We start from the raw sequence: 22,032 nt of genomic DNA, 5'->3' as shown, positions 1-22,032 counted from the left end.
TGCAACTTGTGGGAGTTCATTCTCCAGCAAAAAATATTGTGCTGTAATTTCCAGAGATGAAAGGGTATTTTAAGACTGCAAATCTGTTGCACTGAAACTAGCTGTGCTTTGCAACTTCGGAAGTTTGGATATTGTAGTTCATCATTCTTTACTGCTCATAAATTTATTGATATTAAATAGTGATGTGCTTATTTGACAAACTCTCAAAAGCAGGACCAGACTTGCTCTAAGAGAAAATGAGAAACCCACCTGAGGTGACAGATACTGAGACGTGAGGAGTACATAGAGATTGAATGTCACAAGAAGTGGCAGCTAGTGGCTTCCAGGCCAGTGAATTGGTTAATCCTCTCTGGATTTTGTACTAAATTTAAAGGAATTACTCAATTAACAGAACCCTATCTCCCAAATTAGTTCAGCCCCTTGTATAGTTCCTTTAATATTTGGACTGAAATCCACACTGACTTAGGACTGACTTCATGGCCTGCCCTGGACCTTCTAAGCTCCTGTCTTGCCTCATATTCAAGGGAAGAATGCTGCAACATTTTTAGTGTTGAAGTAAGATTCACATTTGGATCTGCTTATTTTTTGTATGTAGAATAATGAGGTGTAATCTGTTTTCTCCATGCCTAGCAACAAAATATCATGGAATGGATCTCCTCAGATTCTACAGTTTGTGACGGAAATTCTCAAACTAATTTATTTCACTAATCCTATTTGTAGTGGCGGGGGGGAGGCAGGTAAGAGGGAAATAAATGGCTGTGCTTCCTTAGGAAGAAGATCATTAAGTCCTATAAAGGTAGCAGGAAGCTGCTGTCCTCCAAAAAGGTATTTGAATGTATCACAAACTTCAGCAACTTCATTCAAATACAGCAAGCTTTCTATATCCACAGATTCTGCACCCACAGGTTCAACCATCCACAGTTTGAATATATATATATATATATATATATATATATATTAAAAATCCAAAAATCAAACCTTGATTTTGCCATTTCATACAAGGAACACCATTTTATTACACCACTGTATATAATGGGCTGATCTTCCACAGATTTTGGTATCTATGATTGAGGGGGGGGCTGGAACCAAACGCCAACAGATATGAAGGGACCATGGTACTGAGCTCTATATTTCTTTAGGCAAGCATTTGGGAGTTCTGCTAATACCTCTGCTTTGAACCAGAGTTCTAAAGGTAATATATAACTGGATACAACATTGTTGAGAACAAATGCAAGCCCATTTATAGACATCTTACTTCTGTGTTTTTTCTACAGATAGTAACTTCATCCTCGCAAATGCTCAGGTGGCTAAAGGATTCCCAATAGTTTACTGTTCCGATGGCTTCTGTGAGCTTTCTGGATTTGCACGAACAGAAGTCATGCAGAAGAGCTGCAGCTGTAAATTTTTATATGGTGCTGAAACAAATGAGCAGATGATTCTTCAAATTGAAAAGTCACTGGAAGAAAAGATAGAATTCAAAGGAGAAATAATGTTTTATAAAAAGAACGGTGAGTATTATTTCATTCATCACTGCTTAATTGCTTCCAGGCACACAGTGAATGTAACCATTATTCAGTCATGTTGTTATGCAACCTCTATTTAAGCATTCCTTTTTCATCTGAATATTCAGATCTCTGTATGAGTGAGGCCATATTCCAAAACTGTATTGTGAAGTTGTGCTAAATTAATTGAATTATATTCCAAAGTGTTGCAACTTTTCCTTTATGGAAGGATGTAGTTTTGAACTTCACAAAAGGCCAGAACAGACTGTAATGGCTGTAAAGCCATTATTCATGTGGCTTGGTAGCATAGCGTTTATATGCTGCATTCTCCTACACTGCTCTGAAGCTGCCCAGAAGTTGGGTGGCCACCGAGATGTGGGTGATTTCAAGGCGCTCCAGCAGTGTGGTGTTTATACGCTGCATGCTGCTGGAATGGCTTGAATCTGCCACTGTGGTGGGGCGGGAAAAGCTGCCTTTTCCCTGGCTGAAAAAGGAGGAGATCTTTGCTACTCCTTTTTCAGCCATCTTCAAGGCAGATTGGGGCAGTGGCGTGTGTTTGCCATGGCCCCAATCCATCTTTGGAAGGGGCAGCTTCAAGTCAACCTTTCTGCTCATCTTTTTCATCCCAGACTCATCCACATATAATAACTGTTTCATTCTATATGTATATACTGGATAACATACCATTTGGAGTTTACAGCAGAGCAACCTCTGCTGAAAGGTACTGTACCAGAGGTGAGATGAGGTGATTTGAAAATTAATGTTTGATTTATGATGATGGTTTTATTTCATTTTGTAATCAGCATTTTTTAAAATTATGTGGAAATGCTCAAAGAAATATATAGCAAAATCTGTAAGAGAACTGCCCTGAGAGCAGAAGGGGGCAACATATGAGCCTCCACCCATTGTTAGACTGCAGCTACTTTCATCTCTTGCCATTGGAGTTTATTGCATGGCTAAAAAATGAGACTTACCTTGCCTGGTTTGAATCCTCTTCCGGGATGCAGTTGGGTATTATCGCTCGCATTTTGCCGGCGATGCTGCCTCCTGGGGGCATCCCGCCTAAACCCAGCTAGAAGCTGCACTCAGCTGGCTGATTTGCACAGTTAGGAGCTTCCCAACTTTACAAACCGGCCAGCTGAGCACAGCTTCGAGCCAGATTTTAGGAGGGATGCAGCCAGGAGGTGGCATCAGCACCAAAATGCAAAAGATAATACCCAGCTGCATCCCAGAAGAAGATTCAAACCAGGCAAGGTAAGTCACATTTTTAAGCCATGCAATAAGCTCCATTTACTATGCCAACAGTGGTTGTTGTGAGTTGCAGTTGAACATCTCTGCCTTAAATCTGCTTTGATGCTCATGCCTTACCTCTCATGCACATCTCTGCCTAAATAAGTATGTGCTTGATCTGAATTGTGTGACTTAAGCCTTCTTCCTCCAAACACTGTCTCTTTTTTGCACTTCACACTGCCAATTACAGCCTCTACAAGGCTAATGGACTACAGGCAATAACTTATTATATAAAGTTTTTTTATTATTATTTTGCCTTCCAAAAAAGAACTGTTGTAAACTGTTTAAAAAACTGAAAAGCATAAAGCCCTAGACACAATAGATAGTTTCATCTAGAGTGTAATGTCAGTGACTAAACATTACAGTTTAGGAGGGAAGACAATCACTTCCGTGAAACTTGCATGTTCATACCAAAGAAGGAAGTTCACATTTCAATTAACTAGGGGGGCCCAACATCACTAACTCATTTGATTAAAGATTTTTCAGGTTTCCAAGTTCAAAGAGGGAAGGAGCAATATACCTAGGACTGGCTAAGGTTCAGGGTGCCACAATCAAGGGGAACAAAAATGATCAGTCAGAGAAAGGCAGGTGATGCAAGCAATGGCAAGCCAGCATTAGCATCTAGATCACCGTAGGTATTCTAGGACACAGTAGGCTGGCACTGGACTACAACATCTTTTTCTCTCCCTTTTCTTTCTTCTTAAATTATAATTGGAGCAGTTGGGCATATACATAGATACAAATTTTCCAGGTTATTTTATTTTTACTTTAAAAATACATTACCCTGTTTTCTTGCATAATCATGAAATGGTGGATATTCCAAATCAATAGATTCAGCATCACGTGCCCAAATTTAGCATATTTAGCAACATGTGCAAACAAGATTGTAGAAGCTATTGTTAAGCATGGAATGGTTGGTTGGGGGAGAGAAGAAAAAGTTTAGTTCTGTGCTTCATAACTGAAATAATACATGTGGTTGTGTAAACGGAGACCCATGAGATCATTCTCTGGCTGCTTTGGGAAGGAAGGGATCACAGGTAAATGGTAGACTGGATGCTTTGCATTAAGAAGATACTGTGTTACATTTATGGTAACTTCAAAGGATCATGTAACATGTGATAAGAAGAACTATTCTCTTTCTACAAGCATGGAGAAGTGGGGTAGAATGAAAAATAGTCTGACCTGGTATATGTCAGCTTTCAATGACAAATCCATTCCACCAGTGTATGACTGTGAGTGGAGTTGCCATCAGTTTTTTCAGGACAAATAGGATATATCATGGCAGCAGGGGAACATCATGTGAAATAAGGGTCAGGGCAACATGGCCTCTTCTTCTTCAGCATTACTTACAAGTAACCTGCTTGGCGAAGTAGCAGCAGCAGCATTAAAATTAATAAGGAATTGTGGCTTTACAGAACCATTCCTTCTTGGCAAAGAAAGAAAATGGGGGAAAGAGCTTTTATTATATTTTTGCCTCTTGAAATGAAATTCAAGAATGTATAATTCTTCATATGAAGTACAGTGCACTCCATTTTATGGGCTGTTTTAGAAAAGGCAAAAAGCCTTGGGACATAACAGTAAAAAATTGTATGGAATAATGTTAGACTGTTCTGTAATTTCAAACTTAGAACCTGTAGCAAGTTTGAGTTCTCTAATTGACAACCATGAGACTTTGAGTGCAGGCTTTCCATGCTACCAAATAGTTATTTCAGGCACTTACCTGAATACCTAATATATAACATTTTAAAAAGTTGAATAATAAGCACACAAGAGTGTTAGGCAATAACTGTCAGGAAATATAGTGAGCATAATGGCTTTAGGGAGATATATTTTACTACTATTAGATTTTCATCATATAATTTAATAAAATTGAATTGCTTTTTATCTGAAGAGACTAAAGCTCAAAAGTCTAATTTCAGTGTGAAATCTTTATGGTATCTTCTGTTGATTGCCTTATACAACTGTCAGCATGTTTCACATTTTATTTTTATTATTTCACATTCTTAAATCTTTTAAGCAAACATAAAGTTTTTCATATACAGTGTCAGTTATTTTAATCTCTGACCTGACTGGATATAGCTTTAAAATTTACTGGTTGAACTGATTAAATCTCAAGGAAAGATTAAGAAGAGCTTTGAGTGGTGTACCTGCCAATTTCAGAAATTAGATGATATTAATTTAGGCCAGGATTTAGCTTTTTGGGGACAATTAGCTTACACTTTGTAAACCGCTTAGTACATTGGTATAGAAATGTGCTTGCTATTACTATTGCTATTGCTAATTTTCTTGGTATTCAGAGATACTGTACTTAGGTATTTGGTATTCAGAGATACTTAAGTAGCTCTTTAGATTTCAGTGTCACTGAAGGCCTTGAATCTTGAATCTATTTTTTCTTTTATTCATTCATTTCCATTTATATATTACATTCTCTTCATGAAACTCAATGTAGCAATCATATGATTCCCTATTAAACAGTGAGCTAGCCAAGGGGAAGGGCATGAAATCCATGTACCAACAATTTAAATTTGGAGTGGACAAAATATGTCCCGCGGGCTGCACCCCTCCAGGTCAATTTTATTTGCTCTAGAATGTCCCCAAATTCATTCTAGGGGGGTGTATATGGCATTTCCACTGTATTTGAAAGCCCCCAGGGCCACTGAAGGGTCAAAAACAATTTTTGCAAAATGTTCCACCATTTCTCCCCCAAATGCTCCAAAATGTCCACTAGGGAGTGTGGGGTGCATTTCTTCCACGTTTTCCATGGCCTCTGAGCCAATGTAGGTCCAGGAGAGGCCTTTTTCAAAACCCAAAACATGGTGATATCCCTGAGGCACTTGGGGGCTATTCTGTCCTGATTTCTCTTTCTCTTTTTCTCTTTTTGACTTTCCTATGTGGGGGAAGGTGCAATCCTCCAAGGTCTCCTCTGGGGCTATTTCAATCCCTAGTCTTTCACAGCTTACGACCTTAACTTAAATGCTCTAGCTGGTATATAAATATTATGTTTCCATTCTAGTAAAAAATCCCCCAGGGGATGGGGAGAAGGGTTGCACCTAATGGCACCCACTGACATAAACAGTGGCAGAGTACAGCTTGTTCCGGGATCCTACTTTTGTATCTTTTATGTACAGTGGGTTGAATCCATATTTAACTAAACATAGAGTGATGTATGTATTCAAAGGGATTCAAATTTTACTTAAAGTAGACTTTTTGAAATTAACTTACTCCTGACCTACTTAAGTTCTGGAATTCTTCCTTAAAGCAGTGAAGTGTCTTACCTTAAGACTAACAAATTTATTAGTGCATACACTTTGATTGACATTATGAAATGCCATCAGATATGTAATAGCTTGTCACTCCATTGTACTAATTCTGGTTCTTTTCATTCCCTCTGCAAATTATATTTTCACCTGTTTGTTTATGTTTTTAAATGTTTTTATGCTTTGAATGACTCATGAAAGATGTTATGGCCACCAACCTCGCTTTCCTTTGCTATATTGGGTCTAACACAGTAGCAGCTACCTTGGTTACAGTTGCTATGAAAGGAAGGCTTCAAGTTGAGTTTAAGAATGGGGACAAACTACCTGTTTTGGTTTAGTTAGATTTGGATTGGTTAACAAAGATGATTGGTGATTAGAGGTTCACTGTGAACGCAGAGTTTCCAGGAGTCAAAAATCAGTTCTATTGTTTCCTGCTGTGATTTTAACTAGAGATATGTATACCTGTAAATTTAAAGACCTATGCATTTAAAATGTAATCATGTGTGGCATATCAGTGAATGTGAATGACTTTTAGCTGAGCTGGCCACACAAGTACAAGTAAAGTCTGTTGAGTTATACCTTGTGTGAGCATTTATGACACCTTCTCTACCAGGTGATAAGACTCTCATATCATGAAGTAAGAAAACATTACAACTGTCAAGCATGACAATAAGCATACTGTGTTGCAGAAATATCAAAATTGCTTCAGCTAAAAGAATATGGGTATGACACCTTTTAAAAGATGTACTGTATGAATCCTTTTAATGAATGTCCCCTAGATTAAAACCATAGGAAAGATGTCAAAAACCATGAAAAGATAGGGCTGTAATAATCTCAGAGCTCAATAACAGCATCCTAAAGAAAGCATGAATGAACTGCTGTTTTCCTTTCTCAACTTTCCTTTCCATCCCAGTTCCTCAAGCCAAAAATATCTCTTTTTTTATGTGTAGAAGGTTATGGTTTATTCTCTCATTACTTGCTTGGATTTAAAGAGTTTAAGTACAATTATCCTCTTTAGACATTTCACTTGCTGCCTTTGAAAAGGCTTTTTAGGGCTTCTTCCAAGTCCTTCTACCACTAATGCACATGATTACTTTCCCTTATCCCTTTTTATTTTACTGAGACAGAGGCGGGATACAGACGGGCAAAAAGGGGTGTATTCATGACGTCATGAAGGTAGAGCCTTCAGACGGCCCTTACCTGAATGCCGCCATGAACACGCCCCCCGCACGCCCCAAGCAGGAAGAAGCGGCATTAAAAAGGTGCTGCTTTTCTCCGTTTCTTTTCCGTTTGATGCGCAGCTGCGCAGCTCCGTCTGTAAGCTGCTGCACCGGTACGCCAGAATTGCTACGCCGCTAATTTAAGTTGCCCATTTAAAAGCTCCGTGTCTGCTGCGTCGCATAATGAGTCAGGGTCCTGGAACATGCGCAGTTTGCAGTCAGGCTTTAATTGCAGCGTCAGCTGCCATGCAGGTGTAGAAGCTGCAGCACAGCTGCAGCGCATTTTAAGACTCGTAACCCTAACCCTAACCCTAACCCTAACCCTAGAGCAACATGTACGCATGCGCTGCTTGGAAAGTTTGGACTTTAAAGTGAGCCCCTACACACATTCCTGTGCCATTTTCACCTAACAATAAAAAACGCTAAAACTGTAAATATTTACATATGTACAAGGGAGGTGATGGGGGATGGCAAGGGGACAGCGGTGGCAGCAGAGACAGCTGTAGCTGTGCATTGCAGATTCAGCAAGAGCGCGGGGACCAAAGGAGAGGAGGCATCTATGATGCTGGTGACACTGGCAAAGTGCAAGCGGGCAAGGATGCCAACACCAGCTGATCACCAGCTGGCAGGAAACCACCATTGTTCTTGGGCAGAGTGGGGGAAAAAGTTTTAAAGGGGCTTGGGCACTTTAAATGTGCCCATAGGCTTTCTGCCGCCGCTGCTTAGCGCTGCAGCTGCGCAGCTGCGCATCCACCAGCCGGCAAAAGAAAAAAAAAGCCCCGTTTTTGGCCGCCCGTGAGGAAGCTGCCTCTCTCTTTGCAGCGTCCTCTGAGGCGGCGGTTTGGAAACTCCGGGTCTGAAACGGCCCCAGGTGAGGCATCTTCACTGCCCCCCATGTGGAAGCCCCATCTCCTGAGCCACGCCCCCGGGGCGGGCAGTCTGGAGGCTCCGTATTCAGCAGAATACACCTCCAAGATGTCTTCCCCTGCCCGTCTGTATCCCGCCAGAGACTACTAGCAAGAGAACCAGGGAGCAGCAGAGGTATAATGTGGCAACAAATTTGAAGAAGGGCATTGCTGAGGGTGATAGACATATTATTTTCAACCACTCTGTTTAATCAAAGGGTCTTGCATGTTCTAGCCTGCCCATTTCAGATGATTGCCCCATCTGTAGAACTGAAATATTTCCTTAGGGAATGAACACATGGGCTAAAGGCCCTTGTTCCCCCTGGCTTGGCATCCTGTGTAGATGATGCAGGCCAACAGCACCAGGCCAGAATTGGCCAGACTGGATGCTGATCTTGCAGTTCTGGACCAACCCTGACCCTTAGCATGGTCTTTTAAAAGCAGCTGTTTGTGGCAACATTTCCTAACATGATAGCAGGCAGACCACATGGCCATGTGCCCACTTATCTGTCGCTCTTGAAGACCCCAGTTGCAACCTGTAATGTTAGAAGAGGGCCCATGGCCACATGAGTGAAGCCAGGCACCTCATTCCTGCCCTGATGGGACACTGTGGGGCCATGGTGGCAGCAGGCCGAGGAAACTCCATAGTGCATTGGCATGTCGTTGTGCGATACTTGTCCATCTCCACACTGGTCCAGGTAGGTACCAGGGGCAGGAATGGGGTGAAACCTCTGGTGAGATACCAGGGGATTGGCCTGTCATATCCTGCCCATGCATATAGACCCTTAGGGGCTGTCCAGACAACTCCTAAAGGGGTGGCCTGCAGCCACCTCCGTTTTTGCTAGATCAGGGCCGTGGCAACTGCACATTGTGGCATGGATCTGGCCTTTCCACACAGCAAAAGGGAGCCACAAAAAGTGGCTCCTTTTTGCATCCTGGAAAGGGCACTGTAGCCACCGGCTCTGTGGCTTTATGGCACTCCTTTGGCACTGCATCATTTTAATGCAGCACCAAAGGATTGCTGTGATGCCACATGCTGCCATGAGGGCAGAGTTGGAGTGTGCGTTGTGTGGACCCTGACTCTGCCCCCAGGCTGGCCTTAATGGCTGCTCTTAATGGCTAATCTCAATTCTCTCCCACTACCTCCATCCAGACCATTGTGTTTTTAAAGTAATATGAGATGGCTGAAAAAAAATGTTTAAGGAGTCAGAACATTCTAAATTATGTCTAGTCTGGTCCTGAAGTTCTGGTTGAATTGTGTTCCAATAATATTACAACTGTGAATACAGTACTCTTAAATCCACATGCTGTCTCATTTTATTCTTGCAAAATTCCTAGCTCTAAGGATATTCAAGTTTAGAACCTTAAGATCTTACAATGGAGGGGTTGAAGATACTTTGTTTTTCCCTAGAGAAAGTAGCTAGGAGCAATAGAAATAATACATGACTACAAATTGGTGAAGTTAGTCTTCGACAGTGATTGCTGACAGCAACAGTGTTTTTTTGTGTGTAGTAGCTAAGGTGAGGAGGTAAATACTTTATTGTGAAAGGCTTTCTGAAAACCTGGGGAAATCAATTTTTGTTTGTTTGAAATGCCATTTCACATACTGTTATATGCCCAGAGGATTTCCTCTTTATTTGTTTCTTATTTGTCTGGGAATTATAATGTGAAAAGAAAGTAGAAATCAACAAAAAATTGAAAACAACAGCAATGTAAAGGTCTCTTAACATTCTTCAGATAGTACCTTCAATCGCAGTGTGACAAAGAGCTTGTGCAAGACACATTCACAAATGAGATGTTCCTATGTAAAACATAGTTGTGCTACCTAAACTGTTCTTTTTATACAATAAAAGATAAAAGAATAAGATTTCCACACTACGGGTGGTTCACTAATAAGTACACCATTTAGATTTCATGGTCAGCTTGTTCTATCTAAGGTCCGGTACAGATCTTCTAAAAAGGGAGGCCTGCCAATGCCTTTTTTTCCCCTGCAGGGGAGCCGCAGCTGCCAAACCGTGTGGCTTCCCTGCGGAGAAAAAAAGAACCTGAGAAAAGCGGGTGCCAATGGTGCACTCGTGACGTAACTGACATGGCACAACGTGCAAACGCTATGCATCCATCACATCACAATGGCAGCGCCCATATACATGGGGCGCTGCCATTGTTATGGCTTTGCGCCGTACTAGGATTAGGGACCGTGTGGTTGCAGCGCAGTCCCTTAACCCTAGTATGCCACCAGCATGGCACATTTAGCCCATCTGGACTGAGCCTTAATAAACCTGAGTGGGCTAATCCTATAAAGGATCTCCTAGAAATTTTTCAGGAGCCATAATACTTTCTGAAAGCCAAGATTCTGGCAGTTAAAGTGGAGGACCAGCTATTTCTGCTGTGGTGAGGCTTTTTCCTTGTTTATAAAAGTCACCCTACATGTACAGATCCCCTTCTGCAATCCATTGTAAATGTAATTCATTGTTTAAAATGCCACTGGGTGCTTTAATTAATCTCCGTTCTGCCTTGTCCCTTTTTGGTTACCAAAGAGACATGAATGGAGTTCCCAGATCTCATGATCTGGTTAGAGGGAGGAATCACAGGATGAGAGTGCTATCTTGAAAAGTATGCATATGGGTACATACCGTATATTTCCCCACTTGCTAGACTGGCTATTTTTTAATTGAATAGCATACTCTGTGCAACTGTGGCTAATGCTTAATGACATCATCAGAGGCTGCTCTTTTTTATATCACCATTTTAGCATCATCAGGACCTGCCATCTGTGTCACCACAAGAGGTCATCCATGGGTCTCAAGTTTGGGTTCCAAAAGGTATATAGAATGAAAGGATACTGAGAACAAGATCTTACTCTCTCTTTTTCTTTCCAGTCCAGCTGGAAATTCTTAGAGATTATGTAGGAGCAAACAATATTTTGTCTCACACTATGTGTTATATAATTAGAACCTGTAAAAAATGTCAAACTGTAGAGACGGTCTGAGGAGAGGGTGGACCAGGAGTGGGGATGGGGAATCCCCTGGATTTCTGGAAGAATTAGGGTCTCTGGGAAAGGAAACAATGACATGTTACAGACAACCAAAATAAAGCTGCTTCGAGTCACAGTGGAGGTATGGTATTTGAATGATGCATGCGTCCTAAGAGTCCAGAAGTCGCACCAAAGCCACACTTCAGCCCTAAGGACTGGAGCGTGGCTTTGGTGTGGCTTCTGGACTCTTAGGACGCAAGCATCATTGAAACACCATACCTCCACTGTGACTCGAAGCAGCTTTATTTTGGCTGTCTGTAACAGGCCAATGCATTGCAAATAAGTTTTAGTACTTTAACACCCCAGAGAGTGATTATGACATGTGTTGCTGTATCTCAAGTGTTTTACATGCTTATTTATTGTCTTATCCAAGTATTTTACATGCTTTTTTCACTTCTGTTTGTGAGCAGGGTTATTTCTAATAAACATATTAACTATTCAATTTTTATATTTTTTTTATTTAAAACTTTCCCAGTATATGATCCATCAACATTGTAGAAATAATGCAGTTTGATACCAAGTGCTGTATCACCATTCTCTGAAATCCTGGGATTTGTGGTTTTACAAAGATTCGGTAGGACTGAGCCTTGGCAGTTATGGTGATGTTAAACTCCATTATTTCTACAGTGTGGATGCATCCTAAGTTAAAACTACAGTTGGGTCTACAATGGCCCAGAATACTCCAGGAATGGCCCTGAGTATGCAGACCTTGAAGCTAACCTGAATTCCCCGTTATCTGGGCACTCCGGTGCAACGGCAGTCAACTGTTCACACATGTATCCCATTGTGCCACCCAGCACCACCACCACTGGCATGAGTCCTTTCTTCCAAGGCTGAAAATAAGACACCTAGCATTAATCACATGGCCGGAAGCCTCATTCTGCTCTCAGAAGAGTGACACTTGCTAGCAGCAGTGGTGCTAGGTGGCACAGCAGGATGCACATATAATCAACTGCCTCCCATCGCTCTGGAGTGCTCCAGATTTTCTGCCGTTGATGCAGGCCACCATGTGCCCCCAGATGAGGATTCTGTCTCTTTTTGCTTTCCACCAAGTTGCTAAACTCAAATCAGTCACTGTCAATTGGGCTTATAAGGGATATCAAAACAAAGAGTCAGGGGAAGTAGGTTACAGCTTTTTCTGCAGGTAGTGAATAATCACCAAAAGCAAATTTTTATAAAAGTTGGAGGTCTAGATAAAGTGAAGTATAGAACTTTCCTGGCTTCTCCCTCATATGCAGCAGCAAGTGGCTGAAATGAAACTGCATAGGTTGAAGGCAGAGGCTGAAGCCATTCTATAGACTATTTTTATTATTCCCACAGGAAATGGACTACTGTGATTATTTGAACAGTGCAAAAGGGACATAATTTTTAGCTAACTAATAATAGGAAATTTAACTGTCTTTTTTACTTCAGATCTGGTGTTATTTCTCCTCTCTTGCAACCTGTTTTAATAAATCACAATTAATTTGTATGTTATGTAATGTTTTATGCTTTTTTGTTATTTTGTTTTGTGATAAAGCCTGACTATAATATGTTGGCCAAAGGCTCCATTGCACTCCAGGGTTACAATTAGGGACCAAAACAAACAATGTTAATTTTCTCCACTAGCAAAGATCTTTTAATATTGGTATTTCTATTCACTGACCTGGCACTGAGCAGCAGCATTTTAGCCCAGGGTTCCAGACTAACCTGGCTGTGTCTCTGAATTCTACCCCCACTGAAATAAATAGTTTCAAGAAATATTATCAAAAAATTTCTCTGCATCTAAAGTAAAACAGCCACAACTGCAAAATCAACAGGAATGACAAGATTATGGCATGTGGTTGATAAAAATACAGAAAATGTCAACATACCTTGTGGATCCTATTACTATTATTATCTATAATCAAAGGAGAAATGTGTCTGACTGTCACATCTATAGGTGTAAAATATACAACCTAGACACTGGAAATTTAGTGTGCATACTAAGGGAGTGCAACTAGGGATCTACAATACCATCTTCATTCACTAAGTGAAATGATTCCTTAACCAGTGAATAGGTTTAGCATTGATACAGTTCGAAACCAGAAGAGTTGTTGAAGGGACAGAGTTATAAGACTGTCCTTTTTCTCCTACTATAGGTCAGGGTTCCTCATGGTCATGAAGTGCACAGATTCCTTGTGAAATCACAGAAATTTTAATATAGTTTGCATATTTGTTTTGTGATAGAAGGTGGTACATATTGTTAGGAAGAGTGTATGGAGATAAAGATAAACTTTCAAGCATTGAGCTTTGCCTTCACAGAGCTACAACTTTAAGTAATGCCTACAGCAGTTCTAGACGGACACTACAACAAAGTGCCTTTTGAGAACAGACTATGCATCTGCAGTCAGTCTCAGGTGGAAGTTATTCTTCAATACTTGTTAATTTGTCCATTGTACAGCAACCCTAGAAATAAATTTTTAACACCCTTGCTGACAAACAAAAGTGGGAGCTCTACTGTTGATTTGGTCCAATTCCTTTTGAGTGACATCAATGACTATGTAACACATAGAGTGGCTCTTTTTGCCATGGCTGCAAAAAAGATTAGAAAGAGAAAGTTAAATAAAATTGCCATAAATTGCCATGAGACGCAAACTATTAATCAGATTTTATGACGATATTGTCTAAGTTTACTAATATCCAGGAAAGATATCCCTTTTTCCTTTTGTCCTTTTTATCAGTTAACTATTTTAACTGCTCACTAAATGTTGGGACATTTTTTGTCCTTTGTATTCTGTGCCCTTTGTTTTAAATGTTTTTTGCTTTTTGATAAGCTTGTTTTGCTTTGGTCTTTGGCTAGTACAATAAACGTTAACTTGACTACAATTGATCTTTTAAAAATGCCTGATCATACAGGAAATAATTGGTTTGTTTCTTCCTGGAAATATCTGGAAAGGCTACTTTACATTAATCATATTAAAAAATAATAGTGTAGTTTGTGACTTTTTTTAAAAAAAAGTTTGCATATGAAATACACCATATTCAATCAATTTAGTGACTTTAAACAAACATGATTGCATGAAATTTGAAGAAACATATTTAAACAATACTGCCATGCTGACATAGTGCAATTGACACACAGTAGGGAAAGACATATATCACAGTAATTTCTATAGACTGAAGTGTATCAGATAATCTTCTGTGTATAATTCAACCATTTAATGAGTGTCAACGTGTCTGTATTTAACAGCTAAGATCTGAGGAGCTATGCTTTAGATTCCATTTTAAAGCAGAGTGTTGTTACTTTTAATATATTTGTAACTTTCTAGTAATGCTTTGGATACAAGGTCTATAACCAAGAGAGCCAGTGTAGTGCAGTGGTTTGAGTGCTGGAATAAGACACTGGGAGCAGGGTTTGAATCCTGCTTATCCAGGGAAACCTGTTGGGTGATCTTGAGCATGTCACATTCTCTCAACATCAGGAGAAGGCAAAGGCAACACCTTATGAACAAATTCTGCTAAGAAAAGCATGTGATAGTTTTGTGTTAGATCACCATAAATCGGAAATTACTTGTGGCACACAACAACACTATAATGAAGGTCATGGGCAAGATGAGGCTCAATACATAAAAGTAATGACAGCTTCATATGCCAGTATTAATGTAGTGGGGAAACATTCCTTTAAAACAATGTTGTTGTTGTTGTTGTTGTTGTTGTTGTTTCTATCCCATTTTTTTTTCTGGGCAGCTTACAACAAATTAAAAACTTCATGGTTAAAAATTTACCAAGTACAAAAGTTTAAACGAAATTAAACAATCAGAATATTAAAACTAGATTAAAACATATGCCATTAAACATGGCTCACTCACGCATACACACACGCACAAGTAAGATGGAACTTTAAGGATCACTGATCAAATGCTTGTCTAAACAAAAATGTCTTTACTTGTCTGAGAAAAAGAAAGCAGGGAGGATGCACGTTCAACTTCTCGGGGAAGGGAATTCCTGAGCCTCCAAAATAGGACATAGAAACAAATTTCAAAGCCAGCTATGATGTAAAATAAGTAAGGAACATCATCAGAGTATTAGTGCTTCCAATATATGTATACTTCATTTAAATTTTTGCTTTCCTTTCAGAGAAAGCAAGAGCATTGTTGACCATCAGGCAGTAATGCACAGTGATTTAAATGAACTGAACATCTGTGATGTCCTACTGACCTTTAAAAAAAATTAAATGTTACTTTAATATTTTGGATTTTTAAAAAATGATGGCAGTTTAAATTACATATTGTATTTTTTCCCCTTACAAAATCTTCATTAAATATGTTATTTTTCTTCTAGGGTCTTCATTTTGGTGCTTGTTAGACATTGTCCCTATCAAGAATGAGAAAGGTGATGTAGTTCTGTTTCTGGCCTCTTTCAAAGACATAACGGATACAAAAGTGAAGATTCCTGTGGATGATAAAAAGGAAGGTTTGTCTCATTTTCAAAATAAAAAGAGATATTTTCACAGAGTACAAAATGTGAAAAATGAGCATTGTCATTGGAAAAGATTGGTTTAAGCCTGTCCATAAAATGTGTTGTAAGACCATGTCATTTGTATAGTTACAAGAATATTGGATCTAAAGAATGAGAATTTTACTACTAGAAGTGCAGAATAATATATGCTATGCTACCTTGTTTCCAGCCTAGATAAACAGCAATTCAGCACTGAATGCTTTAAAATCTGGCAGCAGTTTACTGCTATTGCTCAAAATAAACATCATGGAATACCTAAGGATGTATTAAGTAGTTTTAGGTCCTTTATGCCTCACGGACAAAATTAATTGTGTGTAGAACATATCTTAAAGGAGCAGAACTATATACATTAATGCACTTACAGATGTATATACATATACACAGAGATATAAAAACAAGAGAAGGAACATGGGAGTAGTCCTCATTGTGAAGAAAGACGTGAAATGATTTCATTTCAAATTACAGCAAATTAATCTTAGCCTTTGGTACAGTTACTTTCTTAACAACCACACAAACATATTGCTAACAAGCTTGAATTAATAGTTTGAAGTATTATAGTCCGTTAATAGTCACAGTCCTGAAAACAGCACAGGCCCTATCATTATTTTTCAACCAGCCTGTGACTTTCCAAAGAACATTAGAAAGAAAGTTTTAAAAGTTCAAGTTTTAATTTTGGGAGCAAAGCTATAGTTGTATCATTGCAGATCACTGAATAATGGATATTACTAGTTAATTATGTTATTTGTTTTTGTTTTTTAAAAAAATCCTGTGTCGAATGAGTGAATACGATCACTTTGAGCATGGTAATATTCCTACATTTGAGAGGGAAACAGTGGATTTCTGCCTTGATTGAAAAACTTTCCCATAACAATGACACCATAATTATATGGCCTTATAAATGAGGAACAAAAGGGCACTGCCGTGGGTGAGAATATTAAGGCTCACTGTTCTTTCAATGTCTATGGTAATGGGGAATAATAGGCACTGCTCATCCTTAAAGTACCTTTTTAAAGTTAAAAATTGTACTTTAATTAAAAAAGAGAGACAGGTGGCACAATATGTGCAACCACTCCATGGCAAAGTCACATTGTGTTGCATCATCATCATCATCATCATCATCATCATCATCATCATCCTGCCTCACCTTATTGACCAAGTGGGGACAACAACAATTAAAAGAGCCTATAAAACCAATACATGTTAAAATAATCAATACATCAGTATATATTTTAAAATTCATAATTTCAACGCCCAGAAGATCTAGGAAATCTGGAATGCTGGAAGAGACTAATCTTTATGACTGTTTTAAACTCAGAGAGCCTATCCAGCTGACAAATCTCAGTTCATTCCACAATTGGAGGGTGGTTGGAGAAAATGTCTGAGTAACAGTTAACCTAGTTTTGGATGACTAAAGGAAATGTCTCCCAGAGGAACTGAGTGTACATGGAAGAATGTGATCCTCTGGATTACCTAGACTCAAATCATATAGGGCTTTAAAGGTAACAGCTAGCACTTTGTATCTTGCCTGCAAATTGGCAGCTAGTGGAGTGATTTTAACATAGTTTTAATATGATCAATCCTATATGTGCCAGTTTTTCCCTACAAAAGAGTGTCTTACTATTGACGATAAATAAACTAATTTCTTTCAATATGATGCATAGCAATTGTTTTTAAATGCAAGTTCATATTATTGCTATTTAAATTTATTGCTTTTAACAATAAGCAGAAAAATCACATTCAATTTATAAACAACTGGCCTTTGAATAAATGGCTTTTCCATGATTCAGTGCTGCACAGTTGTCAGCCTTTCCTTTCCTTTGTTTTTAAAAATATCCTTTAACTAAACTTCTGTGAAGCATTACTCATTGCTAGATTTAGTACATCCTGACAAAAAGATGGGTTCACAATATATAGGGAATGTCCTATATATATAAAAACCTAATTTCACTTTCAACTAGTCAAGGAAAAGTGTAGAAGGTTTTTTTTATATAAAAACATTTATTTTAGTCCCATGCGTTCAGCTGAGTAATTATTCTAACATTAGTTGTATATTTGTAAACTCTGCTCACATTTAAACCAATTTTAGCTGAATTACCCAATATATTATTAGCTTCCTGATCCCATAGAATTACACTCACAAGATCTTTCCTTGATCTAATTTGTTGTGCAGCTACATTCTTGTGTGAGTCAGATAGAAAAGAACAAATGACATGGAGGAGTGGACACATATGTCCATGTATCCTGATCCACTGATTCATCTCTGTTGTCTCAGATTTGGTTTAGGATCCACAGCTTTCTTTGGGAGTCTTGTTGTTTTTGTTGTTGGTATTTCACAAGTAGTATTCTGCTCTTCCAACCACCACCTTTTTCAATGCACATGGGCATGCAGTGGTGTAATAAAAGAATGTTTACTATTTAAAAAGGTGCCAAGTTACATGTCAGTGTGGCTACAGTAGGCCCCTCCCGTATGTGGGGGATCCATTCTGGACCCCCCCCCCCATTTGTAAGGAAAAAATGTGTATGCTTAAGCCACATTGAAAATAATGAATGCACGCTCACACACATGCCATTTTGTCCCTCCGGGCTTGCCATATGCGTATGCTCAAAGCAGCATATGGCAAGCCCACCTATGGCGCAGGCAGACTGTATATAAGCATTATAAAATTTAATGTGGATGCAATGAATACTTCAAAACTAGTTTCTAGCAAGCCTTAATGATTAGTGTCTTGTAATAAGCACTGCAGCTATAATGGTTTCTTGCAGTTCAAGCAGACAGATGCTACATCCAAAACTTCTGGGATAAGGTATACCCCGTGCCAGCTGAGACTACAGGTCATTCCAGGTTTATGTCAATGTCACATCTCCCTTTATAACCGCAACCAGAATGAGCTGATGAGCTGTAATAGTTTCTCCAGATCTCTTTGGACCAAGAAGCATCTTTTCCCTCTAGTGCTGTGTACATGCAGCAGGGGCTGTTTGCACATTAGACAGTATCATTTTAGATAAGAGGTGCATGAAATATTTTTCTCAGTGGTGGTGCCTCAGCTATGGAACATCTTCAAATTTCCAAATAATACAATGCTTCCATTACTGTGTCCCCTCCTGAACACCTTGGGTTAAATTGTACCATTTCATCTAGAAATATCAGGTTGAGGGGAATATAACAATATATAATTTTTTTATCTTCTTGTTTTATGGGGTTTTTTCCTTTTTGCATATTGTGTGCCCCCTTCTCCCCTCACCAACAAACTCAGGAGAAAAATATTGGTTCCTGGACCTGCTGCATTTTGCCAGTCCATTTACTCTTTCAGAAAGAGTGAGACCTTTTTTTAAGATGTGAGATTCCTTGGGAAAGCTGTGAACAAATAACTATTATTATATGTCTAGCTTCACTCCTGAATTATGGATAGCCTACAAGTCTTTATCATCTTCCAGGGACTAAAGTTTCACTGCAGGGTATAAACATTTCATCAGATAATAAAGGTCACCTAATAAACAGAGAAGTATGCTCAGGTGCTGAAACCACTATATACCAAGAGGGGGAAAAATCTTTTCTATTTCAGAAATGTTGAAATAGAGAAAATCCATTTAAGTCAAAGAAAATGCTTTGGATACACAGTGGAATAAATGAGGGCATGATCTTGGCACAACATAGTGTGAAAATCCAAGTTATTGAAAATATTCCTGTTTTTAAATATAATGCAGTCTTGGTCATGACAACAGATTGCTCTAGTGCTATGATTTACCCCAAGACTATATGTATTATACTCTACATGATCTAGCACTCAATTTAAATTTTGTGTTACAATTTCAAAATTGTCTGTTTAGAACTAGTAATGCAACTGTATGTGGTTTTCCATTTTATTTAGTTTGAGTTTTCTTTCTGAGTTTCAGTAGTTTGGGTTTTCAGAGAATTTGGCATTTCTGGCACATGATATAAAGAAGAAGAGCCAGCATGGCACAGTGGTTTGAGTATCAGAATATGATTCTGGGGCTTGAATCCCTGCTCAGCCATGGAAACCCACTGTGCAATTTTGGGCAAGTCACACTTTTTCAGCCTCAGAGGAAAACAAAGGCAAATCACTTCTGAACAAATTTTGCCAAGAAAACCTTGTGATAGGTTTTGTTGCCATAAGCTGGAAATGACTTGAAAGCACCCAGCAACAACAACATAAAGAAGAGTGAATTTAGGATGGTGCTATGTATATACAGTTGGTCCTCCACATTGTGACTTTGACTTTTGTGAATTTGATTATTCACGTATTTGATTGATATCTTCTCTCTAGGAATATCTAGGTGTTCCAGTACAACACTGTGGTCAACTTTAACCAAAGGTTGCACTGAAGCTTCAAGATATTCCTAGAGAAAACACTTATCTATGCACTTAGGTCCTCCAGCACAATTTCATGGTCAACATCTGGCAGATCTTGACTACAGAATTGCCCTGAGGACCCAGAGATTCCTAGAGAGGTGTTGTCTCAGGTAAAAGAAATAGTTTTTTATTTACAGTTTTTCCACATCCACGGAGTCCTGTGCCCTTAAGACCACTGAATGTGGAGGGTCCACTGTACTATGACTGTAACAACTGAGTACAGAAAATATTGCTGATCCCCAAATTTAGTTCTAAAAATAGACAATCCCATGGTTTGCATTTTTAATGTTGGTATCTACAGGAATTTGGTTCCATGATTCCCCTCCCCCAAGGGATACCAAAATCTATAGGTACCAAGTCCCATTATATACAATAGTGTAGTAAAATAGAAACCCTTATATAAAATGGCAAAATCAAGATTTGCTTTTTGGAAATTTTGGGGAATATTTTCAAGCCATTAATGGCTCAATCCATGGATAAAGATGCTGTGGATATGGAGGGTTACTGTAGTTTCTACCCCTAAAGGGTATGGCAATACTTAGAGCTTAAAGAGTGTTCAGCAAAAACTCAGAACTGTCAGAGCAAAGTCATGGGTAGGAGTCAGAGTCAGTGAGGCAGACAAGACTAGACTTATCAAAGATGACAATTGCCTATCCTTTCAGACAGAAGAAGCACTATGCCTCCTGAAAAATTCTCCCAACCACAACATTTAAAATATTTATTGTGGGAGGGGGGAAGTGTATATAGAATATATACAACCCTAATATGGGTGTCAGTCATGTATGGTTAGGGAAACTAGACAGTAAAAAAAAAAAGCTGGCAGGAAGAAAATCAACTCATTTGGTGATGGAGGAAAGTTCTGTGGATACCATGGGCTGCCAAAAAGACAAGCAAGTGAGTCCTAGAGCAAATCAAGCCTGATTTCTCCCTAGAAGCCAAAATGACAAAACTGAGCCTATTATAGTTTGCAACATTTCATGAGCTGACATGACTCATTAGAAAAGACGATAATGCTTGACTTGTGGAAGGCAATAGAAAAAGAGGAAGATTGCATTACAGGTGGAAGGAAGTTATGGCCCTGGGTTTATAAGATCTGAGCACTGTTGTTGATAGGGCTAATGGAGGTCTCTTATTCACAGGGTTGCAATAAATCAACTCCAACTTGATGGCAGTTGACAACAACAAGAAAATATGGGTGAAAAGGAAGAAGCTATAGTCACTGGAAACAGATAAAGAGTGCAATAAAAACCCAGAAATTCATTTAGTGTGCACTTTTTTTCTTTTTCTTTTAATTTATATCTCACGTTCCCCCCATTATAACTGGAACTCAAGGTAGCTTACAAAAGTAAAGCAAATACAATACAGATAAAAAACAAACAAATAACATTATTGCCAAAATGCAATTATATCATATGCAAAACAAGGTAAAAATCAATTAAAATAAAATAAAATAAAAAGATAACCAGTTATACAGCACTTACCATTAAAATTTATGTCTGAGAAGACTTTGCTTTTGTGACTTGACATTTTATGACATATATATGGCAGACGATTGGACTAAATGGCCTTTGCAATCCCTTCCAACTCTAAGTTTAGATTTAAAAAACTCCATAACACTATCAAATGTTTAATTTATTAAAAGCATTTTTAATGCAGTTTACAGTGGTCCATCCACATTCACTGGGGTTAGGGGCACAAGACCCCTGTGAAAGTGGGAAAACTGCAAAAAAAAAAAAAACCACTATTTTTTTTTACCTCTAGGCATTTGTACGTCCTCCAGTCAACTCTATGATCAACAACTGCCAGAAGCTGACCATAGTATTGTGCTGGAGGACCTAGAAATGCCTAGAAAACTGTTCTCTCTAAGAATCTGTAGCCCCTCCAGTGTCATTTCTGCAGATGTTGCCCACAGAGTTGAGCTGAAGGACCTAGGGATTCTTGGAAAGAATATTATCAAATCCACAAAAAGAATA

At 38.9% G+C, this 22,032-nt stretch overlaps 1 protein-coding gene across 2 annotated transcripts in view; it reads left to right on the top strand.

Annotated features, from left to right (window-relative positions):
* KCNH8 (potassium voltage-gated channel subfamily H member 8) overlaps positions 1-22,032 on the top strand; it is a 196,637-nt gene that overhangs the window by 83,138 nt on the left and 91,467 nt on the right. For both annotated transcript variants that reach the window (XM_089532959.1, XM_089532958.1), the window contains exons 2-3: positions 1,275-1,508; positions 15,511-15,642. In XM_089532959.1, coding sequence (XP_089389085.1) covers positions 1,275-1,508; positions 15,511-15,642 — 366 coding nt within the window. The remainder of the gene's footprint in view (positions 1-1,274; positions 1,509-15,510; positions 15,643-22,032) is intronic.

This window comes from Sceloporus occidentalis, unplaced genomic scaffold, assembly GCF_023333645.1.
Source record: "Sceloporus occidentalis isolate IW3139 unplaced genomic scaffold, rSceOcc1.0.p SCAF_7, whole genome shotgun sequence".
Taxonomy (NCBI): Eukaryota; Metazoa; Chordata; class Lepidosauria; order Squamata; family Phrynosomatidae; genus Sceloporus; species Sceloporus occidentalis.
The sequence above is the reverse complement of the archived record's forward strand: the minus strand, read 5'-3'. Positions and strand labels throughout refer to the sequence as shown.